General features: G+C 38.3%; 2 protein-coding genes and 1 pseudogene across 3 annotated transcripts in view; 2 read left to right on the top strand and 1 right to left on the bottom strand.

Moving 5' to 3' along the window:
* Positions 1-3,660, top strand: part of slc16a5a (solute carrier family 16 member 5a) — an 11,026-nt gene extending 7,366 nt beyond the window's left edge. For both annotated transcript variants that reach the window (XM_016510713.1, XM_016510714.1), the window contains exons 4-5: positions 355-1,176; positions 2,935-3,660. In XM_016510713.1, coding sequence (XP_016366199.1) covers positions 355-1,176; positions 2,935-3,200 — 1,088 coding nt within the window. In that variant the 3' untranslated portion in view covers positions 3,201-3,660. The remainder of the gene's footprint in view (positions 1-354; positions 1,177-2,934) is intronic.
* A 1,963-nt stretch (positions 3,661-5,623) lies between these two features.
* LOC107706883 (antigen peptide transporter 2-like) lies at positions 5,624-11,790 on the top strand (annotated as a pseudogene).
* Positions 11,791-12,368: 578 nt separating this feature from the next.
* Positions 12,369-16,847, bottom strand: LOC107706879 (Fanconi anemia core complex-associated protein 100-like). The gene is made up of 9 exons (XM_016510711.1): positions 16,516-16,847; positions 16,316-16,434; positions 15,427-16,082; positions 14,387-14,608; positions 14,137-14,293; positions 13,010-13,874; positions 12,811-12,927; positions 12,641-12,727; positions 12,369-12,517 (listed from the first exon to the last, which is right to left on the bottom strand). The coding sequence occupies exons 1-9, from the start codon at positions 16,666-16,668 to the stop codon at positions 12,386-12,388; spliced, it is 2,508 nt and encodes an 835-aa protein (XP_016366197.1). The 5' UTR covers positions 16,669-16,847; the 3' UTR covers positions 12,369-12,385.
* Between the last annotated feature and the right edge of the window lie 168 nt (positions 16,848-17,015).

Below are 17,015 nucleotides of genomic sequence, written 5' to 3'. Positions count from 1 at the left end.
TAAACAGCCATGGATCAGTAGCGGACTCCTTTGTGAAAGCACAGTCCGTGCTGCTTCCCCTCTCACAAGAGTCACCTAAGAGGGGAATTCTCCCTATTTTCAAAAATGAAATTCAGGCCCTGAATAAATGTCTAAAAATCCTGATTTGAGTATCACTATAAATAGTTATAAATGATAAAAAGAAGGCTTTAAAAAGATCGGTATCGGTGATCGGTATCGGCAGATACTGCTTTCAGTGATCGGCCTCAAAAACCCTGATCAGAGCACCCCTAGTGTTTACTGTTACCAAAGTACAATGAACTTCATCCAGCAGTCAGTTCTGTATAAATTCATAACTCTCTGTTTGCTTCACAGGTCTGGGTTTCTGTTTCAGCTTCCAGCCCGCGGTCACTATACTTGGCCACTACTTTGTGCGCCGTCGTCCTTTTGCCAATGCGATGTCCTCCACTGGTACTGCTCTGGGTCTGTCTACATTGCCTTTTTTAGGGGACTATCTGCAGAGTACGCTAGGCTGGAGAGGGAGCTTTCTGGTACTCGGTGCTGTGCTGCTCAACTGCTGTGTTTGTGGAGCCGTTATGAGACCCGCCAGGCCTCGCAAGCCCAGAAAGTCAGAGGTGATGTGTAACGGTCCCAGACCCGCAGGCAAAAAGGGAAGTGTGCTGGGGATCTTTCAGGGTTTAGCATCGTTCCTCAGAAAACACATGGCCTTTGACCTCTTCTGTAGTAACCCGCGATTTCGGGTGTTTTCACTGGGCATCACTTGGATGATGCTGGGGTTTGTGGTGCCACTTATTTACCTGGTCCCGTATGCAACAGCTCACAAAATGGATCCAAGCAGAGCCGCCCTGCTGCTCTCCATCCTGGGCTTTGTCAACATCTTTGTGCGGCCTCCCGTCGGAGTACTCTTCAGCCTGCCCTGGTTTAAAGGTCGACACATCTACTTTTTCTCAGCCGCACTCCTCATAAATGGACTCAGTAATAGTATCTGCTGCATTTCTGCCAGTTTCCCAGTGCTGTTAATCTTTGTCCTGACGTATGGACTGTCCATGAGCCTGGTAGGCTCACTGATGTTCACCGTCCTGATGGACACGGTGGAGATGAGTCGATTCCCATCGGCGCTTGGCCTGTTGTCTATCATGGAAAGCGTCACGCTGCTAATTGGACCTCCTCTCGCAGGTAACATGAAAACCTTGTGTTTTGAATTATGTGTTATGTCACTGCCTGAATATGTATGACTCACAGAACACAGCCCAGACATGATCTATAGGCATCTAAACTCCAGATAACACCCTTTAAAACAGACAGAGACTGTTGTAAATGTGGTCATGCTGGTATTTCAACATTTGTACCTGCCCTAGACTTGAGACAAGTATGGTTTCTATGGACAGCAGAGGCTTTCATCACTACTAGGGCAGATCCCTCCATCAAAAAAGTATACTCATATTTTGATAAATTTTTTTGATAGTGTTATGGATATGTAGATGTAAATGGCCATTGCCTGCAGTAGACAGTCATTCAAAACGTGCACAGGCAATAAAGAGCTGCTTCATTGTCGACAAACATTTTCAAACAATGGGTTGTAGGTACTGTAAATATCTGCCTCATCCAGCAGCCCTCATAAACAGTACATTTTGTAATATAAAAGGTGGTTGACGTGAACTTTTAGAAAGTCAACATGTCTTGAAGTGTGACATGATACTTCATCTAAAACTATTTTAAACAATGTGTAACTATTTTGCATGCAGCTTTATAGCCTAATATTTATTGAAAGTCTTTATAGAGCATTTGTACTACAATTGCCACAACACATGACCACTTATATTTGCTGAATACATCTCTCTTTTTAAATCTGGTTTGCATTTACTAATGTGTAAATGTGTTTCATTACTACACTACTTTGGAATTTATATATATAATACATACAAATACTTACCTACATATTACAAATGCATATGTAAAAGAAAATATGTTGGTAAATATTGCTGTTTATTATTATGTATTATATAAAAGGTATTATATATAAGCCTTTTATGCTCACGAAAGCTTCATTAACTTTAAAAAATACAGTAAAAACAGTAATGTTGTAAAATATTATTACAATCTAAAATAAAAGAAATTTAAAAAAAAAAAATTATCTTAATGTATTATTAATTTGAATTTTTTTTAACCCTCATCTACAGTAGGTTGAGCATCTGCCTTTTATTTTCATTTATTTTTATTATTTAAAATAAACTAGAGCAAGCAAACATGTCATTAAAATGACTAGTTACGGTACCTACAAAATCCAATTTCCATTATAAATTCATATGAATTTAACCATACAATCTTGTTGTTAATAAAAAGTCAGTGCACAATGCATTACCTAAAAAGTCAACTGCTCTTATCCCTGGTTTAAATCTGGCTCAGATCAGGAAATGAATGTTCTTTCCTGTCACGTCTCAACTGACCTGTCAAAGTAAAGTCCCGAAAAATCATTTTACAAATTAATTCACAGACATTCCCAAACATTCTTGTCACATAAAGAAGAAATCACTATGATCCAGAATTAAAACAAATGTGCGATTGTGTAGCTATCAGTGAGGAGGTCTGTGCCTGTGTTTGAGTAAAAAGAATGGAATGTCTGCTCCATTATAACAGCACTAATCTGGATTTACGTGTTGGTGGGAGCGAAGGCTGTGATCTCAATCTGGTCAAACTGACCATTCTTTCTCACACACAAATGTCCTTAGTTGGGTCAAGCACTGCCTAGCACCTTGGAGTGCTACTAAGTACACGTTTTTTGGCTTAAGGCTCACCCGTATCCTACCCCACTCATGCATGACTCATGTTTTGGTGGTTATTTTCAAAATAATGATGATAGAGCAGATTTTTATTGTATTTGAACATATGTAGATCTTGTAATATATCTGTAATATCTCTGCACCTGTGTTCCAGGAATCCTTGTGGACCGTACTGACCAGTACACGTATGTGTTCGTGGCCTGCAGCATCTCAGTGGCCTTATCAGCTCTGTTCCTTATGGTTTCCTTTTACTGGCTGGACTCCCGTGATGCAGCCCAGAAGAACAGTTCACCAGTGTCTGGGTCTCCAGCTAAGCCTGCAGTCAATTTGGCCATGGACTGCCAGTTCAGCAGTGTGCCTACAGATGGGGACAAGACAAATAACCCATCATCAGAGGCAGAAAAAATCACAAATGTATGACTATCAGGTATGACTATCGTGATCTTATCAGGTACAGAAATGTTTCTTTGCCATTTATTAGTATCATAGAATGTGCTGTTTATAACTGTTTTATTTCAGCATCAACCCCTGGTTGTTTTGTACATTGTTATATGACACTGGTTTTGTAAACATCCTGTCTCACATTACTGGTTTGCCTTATACAGTATATTAGTGCCATGGCTCTACAATTACATCCGTTAATGCAGTCCTCTGAATTCAAGTACATATTATAAAAGCTTCTTCATTCCCGATCTAAATGACAGAATGCTGAAGTTGTTTGCCCAGGGAATTAAGCTATTTCAAGTCAGGAAATGTTGAGCATTGTGACTGATTTGGTTCATCTCATGCTTATAATATTCAATTCGCCCATTTTTGCCAGTTACACTACTCTTCAACAGTTTGAGGTTGATACGATTTTTGAAAGAAGTCTCTTATACTCACCAAGTCTGCTTTTATATGTTTAAAATACAGTAAAATCAGTAATATTGTGAAATCTTATTACAATTTTAAATAACACTTTTCTATTTTCATATATTTTAAAACGTAAATTATTCCTGTGATGGTAAAGCTGAATTTTTAACAGCCATTACTCTGGTCTTCAGTGTCATATGATCCTTCAGAAACTATCTGGTGCTCAAAAAAAAATTCTTCTTCTTATAAATGTTAAAAACAGTCATGCTGCTTACTTCTTTTGATTTTATTTTTGTAAATAGAAAGTTCAAAAGAACAGCATTGATTTGAAATAGACATTTTCAGACTTTTAATTTAATGCATCCTTGCTGAATAAAAGTATTAATTTCTTTTAAAAAATCTTACTGACCTCAAATGTTTGAACAGTACTATATATCACACTGTGTTGTTTTATACACTTTTTGTGTCATAAGACCATGCACTGAAAGACCTGACCCTTAAGGAAGATTGTTGGTCTGTTGCATTTACACATCCAGTTCCCAAAGGGTAGGAAAGGTACTGTATAATAAATCATTAGAAATTCTTTTGCTATTATTGCACATAGGCTCATAAGGTTTTCTCAGTACAAGTACAGACATTCTTTAAGCAAGATTTAAAACTCAGACTTCATGTTTTCTGGTTCTCAGCGAGTGCTTGAGTATGACAACACTTAAAGGGGTCATATGATGCGATTTCAAGTTTTCCTTTCTCTTTGGAGTGTTACAAGCTGATTGCGCATAGATAAGATCCCTGAAGTTGCAAAAAGGAGGGGGCTTTGTAGAAAACGAAGCGTTTGAGAGAGGCGGGGCATAGAGGACCTACAATAATGTACAGTATTTGAAAAATAATGTGTTTTTTGAACATTAAAGCATGTCAACATATTCTGTTACACCAAATACACAAAATAATGATCTTTAAAAAAGCATCATATGACCCCTTTAAATATGTGCCCTTGGGTTTGTTTGTTAGTTTCATGGGTTAGTACTGAATAAGATTGTGTTTGAACTAAGGGTGCAAAGGGCATATTTTTATTGAGTGTCATGAATTACATGTCACATTTCACTTCATGCTGATTTATATGTAAACTCATGTAAACTGTTGTTGGTCGTCGTAGTTGCTCTGTTGTTTTGTTACTTTGCCAAAGCAAATGACCAGCTTATATAAGCAGAAAGGGCTACGAGCCCCCTGAGAGAGAATCATTTATATCACAATGTATAATACAAAGTATTTACTACAATAAAAAAGTTTTGTACTCAATTTAAATTTAATAATAAAGATGTAAGCAGATAAATGCTCTGTTTTTTTCTTTTTCTATCAGTAAACAAGCGTAATTAGGTTTGGTTTTTTATTTTACCTGGGTAACCCGTCTTCACTTTCTGGTTAATGAAAAGTCCAACATTTGTGTGACCATTCCATAGATTTGTTTGAAGAAACATTCTTTTAGACAAACAATGTGTCAGACAGTGTTAATAAATTGAATTCTGTTATCGCAAGCAAATTATAACTATGCCTTGAAACGTTTCCTCAAACAAAATGTAAAAAAAAAAAGTTTAATAAATGCCTATAATGATATTAAATGTTAGTGTCAGCTTCATTGTTAAAATCCTTGTTTACACACTTGCTCAAGAGAGAAACAAAGGGCTGCTCATTCATGAAATCGCCCATATAATTCATGATATTTGCTAAACAGCGCTCTCTGCTGGACACTTGGAGAACAAACATGCGCCAAACAGCGTCCACTGCTGGTGAGTCAACAACCGACGGAGCGTACAACGTCATGATAAGCACTACATACAGTAGCAATATGAGATAAAAACGTGTTTAGTGCACACTACCTCGTTTTAAGGAAACGATGCGGTCATTAAATGCATTTTCTAAATCGAGTCTTATTAACGCGTAATGAAACTGAAAAACAGTTTTGACACCGCCCACAAGTGAAAGTGAAACCAAAAGTGATCTTGCGACAAAATGCATCGAGAGCAACTAACCTAATGGTAAGAAGACTTATATTGTTTATCTGTTTATGTTATAGCGCTTATTTCCTATATTTAGATGCACTAGAGAAGATTGATGCTGCTGAAAACATTGTAAACCAGCCTAAGCTGGTTTGCTAGTCTTAGCAATGGGTTTTCAGTTGGTCACACTAAGAGACCAGCTTGCCCATCTGCTAAAACCCCTCAAAAACCAGCCAACAGACAGTGTTGGGAAGTAACTAGTTACATGTAACGGAATTACGTAATTTAATTACAAAATAAAAGTAACTGTAATTAGTTACAGTTACGGAGAAAAAAATGTGTAATTAAATTACAGTTACTTATGAAAATTTTAAGGATTACAAAGGGGGGTTACATCTGATTTTTTTCAGACACACCCCCACTTACAGATTTAATTGATTTCTTTCATAAACTGCAGCGAGTGCTCTAAAATATGAAACACCAATGTTTCAGGAGTTTATAACATGCTATATCAATATTCCTATTAAATATTAGATATTATTATGAAAATCTTATATAATTATTACTCCCATTATTGCACTTGTTTGTTCATTCTATGTTGCCCCAAAAACACATTAATATGCAAATTAGATACATCATGTCTTTTTATTTTTTTTAAAACAGGACTTTTTAAAGTCCCGATGTACAGGACTCTACAGAGGACATGGCATAACATATGAATAAAATATCATTTTCCAAAAATGTTCTTATGCTCTAAACAATGTAATGATATGACAAAATACTAAATTCACAAAACTGTTTTTTCCTGGTAGTCAGGAGGGTATGATTCTTTAGGGTCTTCTTGAAATGGTCTCAGTGGCCGTGTAAAACAACACCCTTTTTACCTTGTCAAAAACAGCTCTGTTCACAGCGACTCGTTTCGGTGCATATCTCTTTACATGATAATAAGCTCTGCGCACCCCGCCCCTCTCTTCTGTGGAAGAGCAAATAATGATAAAAAATATATAAAGTGTGAGACTTACTACTTCTGGAGGTGCAGCTGGATCACGAACAATGGGTACTGATCCATCCTTGAGTTTTAACTTTTTAACAAAATTTGCAGTGAATTGTCCCTCATTCAGAAAGCAGACTAGAGTAAAATGATTTGCGCAGACATAAACGAATTTAGGTGTATTCGTTAGCGCATTTCCATCAAAATCAAAAGCTAATCCACTGCATCCTCAGTGGCTCTGATGTCTGGAGAAAATGAGGACTCTTATATTCCTCTACATCTAACAACAAAACACCTGCATTGCTTACAAGACATTGTTGTCACCACTCCCTCTCTTTGGTCTTTAAAAATGGCTGACATTCATTTACTGATCAAATGTAACACCCTAATGGAAATATGATAATATTTTGTAATTATCATTTAAATCTGACTAATTGACAAATTGTTTGTCATAAATCAACATCTCAGGAAAATGTTATGGGGTTTCAAATCAAAATATGAGCTTCTGTTATGAAACAGGACATCGATTTCATACATGTCCACTGTAGAGGACACCAGGACTTAAAGCATGTTTATTACACATTTTGGGAGACACAACAAATGAATAGAGAAAAAATTATATATCAATATTCCTATTAAATATTAGATATTATTATGAAAATCTTGCTAATTATTACTCCCATTATTGCACTTATTTGTTCATTCTATGTTGCCCCAAAAACACATTAATATGCAAACTAGATACAGTTTATAGATACATTTTATATAATGGAAAAACTCGTTTATGGCCATTTTACACACATTTTGCATACTGCTCGAGCGCGGAGAAAATGACGGACTTCGTACAACTGGCTGAGGGTGGAAATATGCTAATATGGGACAGTACGTCAGCGGTCGTGGGAGGGGCCTGAGCAATACGACATCATATTGGCTTGATAACTGTTTAGGTTTTGGGGGATTCAGAAAAGAAGTGAATGGATTTTAATCATTGTAGAGTGGTTGTGTCTACGCACTACCAAGACACATTTATATGCAAATGAAGATATTTTGCATGCAATGTCTCCTTTAAAATTTAAATATTATAATCTTAATAGGATTTTGAAAGTCTGACAATAATCAGTGTTCAGTACTACTGTAAGGTTAACCCTGTCTGGTTTACATGCTTGAAAATGATTAACAATTGAAAACATTAGAAATTTAGAAAAGTAATCAAAAAGTAATCAAATAAAATCAGCTACATTATACTTTAATAAAGTAAATGAAAAGTTACACTACTTATTACATTTTAAGTAGGGTAACTTGTAATCTGTAACCTATTACATTTTCAAAGTTACCTTCCCAACACTGCCAACAGACTAGTGTGACCAGGCTTTGAAACCATTCCAGACTGGTTTATCTGATTCATCTTTTTCAGTTTTAAGATGTCCTCAAAGGCTCACCCCATCTATAGAACTGCAGCAGTGCATTTCTGCCTGTTGTGCTGTGATCTTTTCATCTGGGCTTGTGTGTGGGCTACACTGCTGTGGTTGGATGGAGAGGGCAGTCTGGATCTATGGTGCCTGTGGGCTCTCAGGACCATCAGCTGCGTTGTGCTTTATTCATGGAGCACAATTTTTACGGACACCAGCATTCAGCCTCTCCTGAAGCGATGGATAGCCCTACTGAGCTTTCTACCTCCAGTGTTTGACAGTATGCAGACAATGAGGCACGGGACCGTGAGAGGCTTCAGTCCTGTTCCTGATCCTGGCATGGAGATCCTGAGCTCTGCTACATCTACTCTCATATATATTGTGTGGGAGATGGCCTTCCCACATGGTGCATCATCTTGAGGGCGCCAGAAGAAAGATGAAGAGGCCAAAGCGCTCCTAATGAGGGTCATTCGCTACTCCAGGCCTGACTATCTTCATCTAGGGGCAGCCTTCCTTTTCCTCAGCCTGGCAGCGCTGTGTGAGTGTTTCTCCTGGAAACTATAATATTATCTGAATTGCTTCTTGATTTTAAATCCAAATAAAGTTTTCATGATGCAATGTGAACCTGTTTATTTTATTTTTTTTTATAGTCGAGACATTCATCCCATACTGCATTGGCAAAGTTATTGACATATTGAGTGGAAAGTACCAGCACACCAATTTCTCATGGGCTATTGAACACATGGCACTGTGCTCACTTGGAAGGTCAGTGTAACATCACTGCCATGCAAATATCTTAAAAACGAATGTCTTCTTGTACGAAGTGGTTTTGTTTTTGGAATTAATTGTTCATTTGTTGTGTCTTTAAGTTCTATGTTCAGTGGTATGCGCCGCGGGATGTTCATGTGTAGCCTCAGCAGACTCAACAAAAGAATACGGCACATGCTGTTCCAGAACCTCATGAAGCAGGAGATAAGCTTCTTTGACGAAAACAAACCAGGTACCTGTCATTCATGTTTAATTTTTTTTGTCAAAACTGGATCTTCCGGAGAAAACGACTGACTTCTCTCTGGTGACGTATGCTGGACTTTTCAGTTCATTTTTTCAGCTGAAACCCCACCCCTGCAAGCTTGCATTCATCTGCCCCCACTTTTGAGTGCAATGCTCAAAACGCAATCAACAGTTTAAAAAAATGCAGTGTCAAGTAAAGCCCAGAGGCATTCAACTTAAAAAAAAAAGACAAAAAAAGGCTTACCTCAGTATAATTGAATAGGCTCTTCTGAGGACTTGATTCATCGAGTAGAATCGACTCCAACCTTTGGAATGGTCTCTTTATCCTCATCTGCCTCAGAATTCAATAAATTTTTTTTGTTTTCAAATAGCAAGTGCCACAAGAGTCACTAAGTTTTGTACCATTCCAAAAAAAAAATTCTAAGCATAAAATGACTGAAGATCCCCAGAAGGTTAAAAACACGTCTTGCGAGTCTGCATATTTGGGTGTGATTTTGAAAGTAGACAAAGCTACCAAATAGTGCATATGTGATAATATATTATTTAAAATCATTTTGTCTCTTACAGGTAGTCTTACGTCACGTTTGATCTCTGACACTGATAAAATGGGACGTTCTGTGGCCATGAATGTGAATGTGTTACTGCGGAGTTTGGTGAAGACATGTGGCATGCTGTTCTTTATGCTGCACCTATCCTGGCAGTTAACCCTTCTCACCTGCGTCGAAATGCCACTTCTTGCTTTCATTCAGAATTCATACAACAACATCTCCCAGATTAGTAAACCTTCTCATGTTGATTTCACACAGCTTCATAAAGCTGTGCTTTGGCCACTCCTAAATTTTTTTTTCAACTAACCAAAAAAAAAAAACAGTTAGGGGTAGACGCTAATGAATTCAAAATGCTTCACCTTTCTGATCAGAAAACAGCCAAAGAGCTTCAGGACTGTAATGCAGACTGCAGAGTTGGCATCTTCTGTCAATGCGTCGATGAAGACTGTGCACAGTTTTAAGGCAGAGCGTCAGGAGCAACAGCGATATGAACAGACTCTCAACAGAAAGCTCCAGGTTCTGAGGCGTAAAGGCATCTACAGTGCCATCCATCTCTTAATACGCAGGGTAAATCATATACAGTCCTGAGTTGCATGCACCGGTCTCCAAAATATTGTTTCATTGATTCTACTTTCACTGCATTTTAGTTCATTACAGTAGGCTTGAAGGTAGCAATGCTGTTCCAAGGCCGAAATCTCATCTCCTCTGGACAGCTTAGCAGAGGCAGCCTCCTTGCATTTGTGTTCTATCAGAAGGACATGGTGACCAACATGAAAGTATGCCTGGCAGGTAGAATTTTACAGTAATATGAATCTTCATTTAGAGAGACTAAATTCTGTCCATCACTATATTCTCAGCATCTTGTATACATCTATGGAGACATGCTGAATACCGTGGGATCTGCAGTCAAGGTGTTCCAGCTGCTTGACAGGAAGCCACAGGTGAGAGAGGCAGGTGATTTGGCCCCAGAGAAGCTTGAGGGAAGACTAACCGTTGAAAAGGTCACCTTTTTCTACCACTCCCGCCCTAACGAAAAAGCACTTAAAGTAAGTTTTTGTTTATACTGCAAAAGCTGATCAGAGAACTCGTGGGATTTGCATGTACTCATTGTTGAATTGTTGCAGTCTGTTATGCTAGAATTGAGTCCAGGGAAGCTGACAGCATTGGTAGGACCTTCTGGTGGTGGGAAGACCTCTTGCGTCTGCTTGCTGCAGAGGTTCTATGAACCAAAGGAGGGTGAGGTGTTACTGGATGGAAAACCTCTGTACCACTACCAACACCAATACTTGCATGAAAAGGCAAGGAATGATACACCAGCATTTACAACCATGTAACTTGAGGAGAAATCTGCAAACAATCAATTCTGTTGGATGGTTCGGTGAAATTGGTAGTAGTTGTAGTTGCAAATTAATACATCACTCTCTTTCATTTGGCTTAGGTGGCAATGGTATCCCAGGATCCTGTGCTTTTCTCTGGCTCTGTGAGATATAATATTGAATACAGTTTGAAGGACTGCACACTTGAAAGAGTCAAAGAAGCTGCTTGGAAAGCCAACGCTCACAACTTCATATGCAAATTGGAACAAGGATATTACACGGGTAGATAAAACTAGACAGATTGTCTAATAACCACTATGGATATATTGTGCTATTCCATAAATAACAAAAACTATTTAAAACAAGTAGGTTAAATCTGGATGCTTTCTCTATAGATGTTGGCGAGTGTGGTGGCCAGCTGTCCGCAGGGCAGAAGCAGTGCATTGCCATAGCCAGAGCTCTGATAAGAAACCCACAAATTCTCATCTTGGATGAGGCCACCAGCCACATGGACTGCAGCACCCAACAAGCTGTACGGACTCCTCTGGAATTAATACTAAAATCCTAATATCTTAATAAGCAGCTGTACATTATTTTTAATCTGCTGTAACACAATAAATTCCGAGGTTCTCTCATTAACGGTATCTATCCATGATCTTATTTTCCAGGTTCAAGATGTGCTCAATAACATAACGGATCAGACAGTACTGGTGATAGCTCATCGTTTGGAGACTGTAGAGAAAGCAGACCACATTATCTTCATGGAGGGAGGTGAAGTCGTTGAGCAAGGAACACACCAGCAGCTCATGGTTAAAGAAGGAAGATACTATCGGCTCAGAGAAAAGCTTTTCAATCTGGAGACTCAACCAGCGGACTAAAGTATCAGATATTTTGATGTATTTTACATTTTACAGAGACTTTAGTACACATTTACAGACTGCCCTTCATGTAGATTTAACAACACAATCTAGAAATGCAGGTTTGCTCTGTACTTTTCTCCATACCTCTGTATGTGGTCACCGTGATTTTACCAAGTGCAACATGTTCCTGGATCAACATCTTTTGTTGATCCTGGATCAACATTATTGTCCAAAAATATAGACCTAACCCTGCCCATAATTTATCCCTAAAATCAGAGGGAAATGATAGTTGAATAACAAGGATGTAGAAGCTCCTAACTCTGGTTGTAAAGGTAAAATTGACATTTCCTGTAAACTTATCCCTGACTTCTGATTGGTTGATTGGAATGTTGTTCCAGGATCAACATGGATGTTGATCCAGGAACATGTTGCACTTGGTGAAATCACGTTCACCCTCTGTATGTATAGACAGTGTTTTATTGAATCTGGAATAAGTGATGATGAATGGGACACACAAAAAGGAAAGCATGGGATTTGTATCCTAAAAGTAAAACAAGTATGGAATAACAACCTCTAGTGTATTAAGAAATATATGTAATAAAGGCTTTTGATGGTGTACTTCAATCAGAGAATGACCAACGGATTTGCCCTCAGCTGCAGAAAAATGCGGAACAGGATCTCAGAGTTCTTTTTCATCTTCATTGTGCCACCAAGAGCTGCTTGATTCTGAGCATCCTGAAGGTCTTTAAAAAGAGACTGACAATAGAAAAAAATATTATTGTTTCATGTGATTTAAGCAAAACTGTGATACATGTGAATTAATACTAATCACAGTGTAAAAGTGTAATAAAGAAATAAATGGAAGGGAATCAGATCTACCTCAACATGCCGTACGGCTTCAAACAAGCTCTGTGCCTTTAGCTGTTTTATATGACCACATTTCAAAGCCGAGTCTCTGAGCAAGACCTGTTGAAAATGCCATGATCTGTAAGTTAGATTCAATTGTAAGTCCATGTTCAAAAAATGGAAATACTTTATTATAAAAGTACCTGAAGGCGCCTTAGAATGGCATGATGCAGTCCACACACCGCTGCCACAGATGTACTTTCCACCCGAATCTCCAAGACTTCGAGAGGTCCATCAGAACAGAAATCTCCCAGTGTTACCTTGAGGAAAGACATGGGTAACTCATTCTAAATTACAGACTTTATGACCATAAATAAATAATCGGTAGTATAAAGTCAGCACCTCTTTGACCAGAAGCTTGACAGAGCATCCATCCGGGCTGTAGGCACAAATCACTGGACTTTGTACCGATGGTTGTCCTATGGCCTCAGGTGATACTAGCCAGTTTAGCACAGACACGCATGTTTCTGGACTCCTGGTTGCTGAGAGGTGCAGTTTGGTCTTTAGAAGCTCTGATGATACCCTGACCATCACTGTGATGGGTCCTGACTTGGTAGTAGTATCAGAATCCTTGGTTAACACTCCTCTGGAATGCAGGAAGGCTTGGATGCCATTCGTGACAGTATTGTGTCTGATGTTACCATGAGAAAATGATCCCTCTAGCCTTAAAGCATCAAGCCAGTCCACTGTTAAAGTACTCAAAGGTGCACTGATGGAGCCCATCTCTGTCAGGAGCTGAGAAACACCAGGAGAAGATGCTTCAGGACTAAACAGAGCAGATAGGGAGAAGGCGAGAGAACAGTAGACTTTCACTGGCAGAGACAATCCACCAGTGCTTTCAAGAGGAATGGTTACATCCAGTTTCTGACCTGAATCCAGTTTCTTGAATGGGAATGAGTATGTTCTAGATGAGTCCTCCATATTTGGACCCTTGGATAATGGGTGGACCTGAATGCACAAAGTCCAGCCATGTTCCAATGTACATCCACTTGAATTTTCAAGCACACATGTTAGAGTCAATGAGTCTCTTTGGAGCAATGAGCTCCATCTAGCTACACCACGACAGCTGATTGGAAGTTTGGTGCCCACATCACATGCTTTTTCATTCCCATGGTTGTCCAACAGTAGGCTGCAAACATTTATGACTTGATTAAGACGTTTGAGAGACTCATTTTTCTCCTGAAGTTTGTGTTTCAAGGATTCTGCCCTGCACAAGATAGTAAAAAAAAGAGTCAACGATGTGACAATATTTTTTGACAGTTTTAAATAAACAAAATAACTCCTTTTATGATGAACATGTTTTTTTATTTCTGTGAAAAAAAAAATTATTTTGATTTCTTTTCAAAAGCATCTATGATTATAATTATCATATTATAAAGTTTAAATAAATAAAAAAACTCAATAACTGACATTTAGTAATTGCCGCTGGAAAACCAGTAGTCTTTTCAATGATGAAGCATGAAACAGACCTCTCCCAGATGTTTGCGATGGAAGCCAGGAGGTCCTTCACTCTCTGGCCTGCCAGAGATGAGGGCAACCTGGGAACATTTCCGTTTTCAGATCCTTGTGGAAGGTTCACACAAAGCAGTCTTCCACTCAAAGATACTGCCAAAAGCTGCACAGATCCTTAAAATTTCAAAACAAACACTTTGTGTTAGTGACTTAAAACTGGAAAATCCTGGTAAACAACAGAGATTTATCAAAATTCATGTACTGTACCTGTGGAGTTAGTATATGGCCCAGCAAGTGCTATAACCCTGCATACACCAAGACTGTCTGAGGTCAGAGCTTGCAGTTGGGACTCAGTTCCTGTTGCTTCTGATGAAGATGATGCTGTGGTGAGCTGAAGAGCATGCAGATCATTGAGAGAGCTGTAGTACAGCCACTTATCATCAACACAAGCACACAGCACTGGTCCTCGTACAGTATGTTCATTGAAGCCTGTAAAATGTGAATTTAACATAGATTACCAACACTTATCTACAATTTATTAAAAAATATATATTCATAATGCAATTCACAAGTACATTAATGATATTTTTAGGGGTATACAGTCAAAACCGTAAGGGTGATACAACTGTCCTGATATCAACATTAAAGAAAAAAAATGAATGTAAATCTTGAAAAGAAACCTCAAGTAGTTTGGCATGATGTATTACTATTATTTCTTATAAAGATACTTTAATAAAAACTGCTTCACTACTTTATAATTTTTGTCTGCCAAATCAAGGCAATGTTAGATCAGGTTGTAAAATGTCATTTGGTTTAACCCACTCCACAAAACAGTATTTATATTTGTGAAGTCATGATATGGATTAAAAAGTAAATCTTAAATGATTTTAGCAAATGGCTGCAATATAACAGAGTGAAAAATTTAAGGGGGTCTGAATACTTTCCGTACCCACTGTATTTTACAAGTTTTTTTGAAAATAATTTTTAATATGTGTACACTCATATGTGTTCAAGGTATAAGGAAATACTTTATTACTTCTTATTTGGTCACACCACATGACATCTTTTCTGTCATTAAACTGAAACTTTTCCTGAAAATAGTATAAAGGTTTTATAAACCATATGAAACCAGTACGAAAACAAAAAGAGTAAATTTCTAATAAATTGGCTCATGTTTACTAGATTTTGAAATGATTTTTCCTTATCTTTATTGTGGACACTCTTATATATAATTGACTCTCAAATCAAATAAAGACTAGGGCAATGGCAAATGTATGTGTAATAAAAGCACTTTAATTCAGTCTTACTATAATCTGCCTTTTTCCCTTCCAAGCTTGTTTGTTTGCTTTTGACCATTAGAAGTTTGCCTCTTTGACCAACTGCAACAAGACACTGAGGTCCATGTTCTCCAGAGATGCAGGTTCCAATAAATACGACTGGCTGCTCTAAGCTCTGAAGGACTCTGACTGGAGATCTCTGTTCTCCTCTAGGACCAGCCAGGGTGGGAACGAACAAAGGAAAGCAGCAAATACGTCCATCAGGTAAACCACACAGAATGACTGGAGAATTGACTAAGGAGGCGTCCACTCCAAATAAGAGCCTGAAAAGATGGGGCTCGAGATAAGGAAGAAGGTCAGACTTGTGAGTGCTGACTGATGTGGAGCCTTCAGGGTAGATGCAAGTCAGTACTGGAGGTGAACTCACACTTTTATCTTTCTCTGTTTTGCTTAAACAGCATGTGTTTAGAGTTACAACCTGGAAACATGCAAGTTTATGAAGGGGTCTGGATCCAGGCTCTTCGTAGAGATCAAAACTCCAGACAGACTTGTGAATGCTAAGAGTCACAAGGATCTTCTCGACTACGGTGAACGCTTGCAGACTGGCATTTTTCAGGACAATGGAATCATCTGGTACAGTATACAGCACACCGTCACTACTCTTGTTCACCAAGACAGAGGAAGAACTAGGAGTGAAAAGACAAAAAAAATGTGATTGGGCAAAAATCTGTGTAGTGCAGTATAAATTAGCAGTATTTTTGGCCTGTTATCCTGTAAATGTTAAGGACTTGTTAAACTTGTTGGAATGTTACAACGTTAATTTGCTGTAAGTAAATTACACACGCGTACATACATATTTAGCCTAATAGTAACTGATCATATGTTTCGAAAAACATATGAATCTGTATAACTTAACTACCTGATCTGTGGTGGTATAAGGGTGCAGTAAAGCCCACCGTTCAGGCAAAGTGCATAAAGTCGATGTTTATCGTCACTTAATGCCAAATTTATCACTGAAGCATCAAACTGCATCACGGTCTGAAAAACAACATGTATTAAAGTGAGCATGGAGGAAAGTCGTTTAGTTGAGCACAAAAATGAGAACAGATATCCACTTGCCGTGACTCTCCTCTCCTGGACATTGAATATTAGCACATCTCTGTCTCCGCTGGTCAAGAAAAGACTCGTTCCGTCCTGAACGATGCGCACTGAGTGTGACTGACAGTCACCGAACTCAGATAAATACTCCACACTGCACCGCACCGCGTCCATTGTCAGACTCCGTCTGTTTTACATTCTCATCAGAGTGAAATTCGATTCAAAAGACGTTTTCGGTTTGGATAATAATAGTTATCCGATTTAAACACATAAAAGAAATGTTAGTGACTGTCCCTAATTTGTTTCATGTACCCGCCTTCTTCTTCTTCTTCTTCGGAATTTTTTTTGGCGTATTCCGCACCATAGGCACATACCGCCACCAACTGTTTCTATTCATACATTGATGATAGTCCCGCCTCTATTCATATATATATATATTTTTTTAATTGTTAATTTTATTTCGGGTTCACCCAAGCTGTATTTCTGGCTGCTGCGTGTTCAGCTCCCATGCCAAAAAACCC

The sequence above is a fragment of the Sinocyclocheilus rhinocerous genome, unplaced genomic scaffold, assembly GCF_001515625.1.
Source record: "Sinocyclocheilus rhinocerous isolate Xijiao unplaced genomic scaffold, SAMN03320098_v1.1 scaffold144, whole genome shotgun sequence".
Taxonomy (NCBI): Eukaryota; Metazoa; Chordata; class Actinopteri; order Cypriniformes; family Cyprinidae; genus Sinocyclocheilus; species Sinocyclocheilus rhinocerous.
This window is presented reverse-complemented; position numbering and strand designations above follow the sequence as displayed.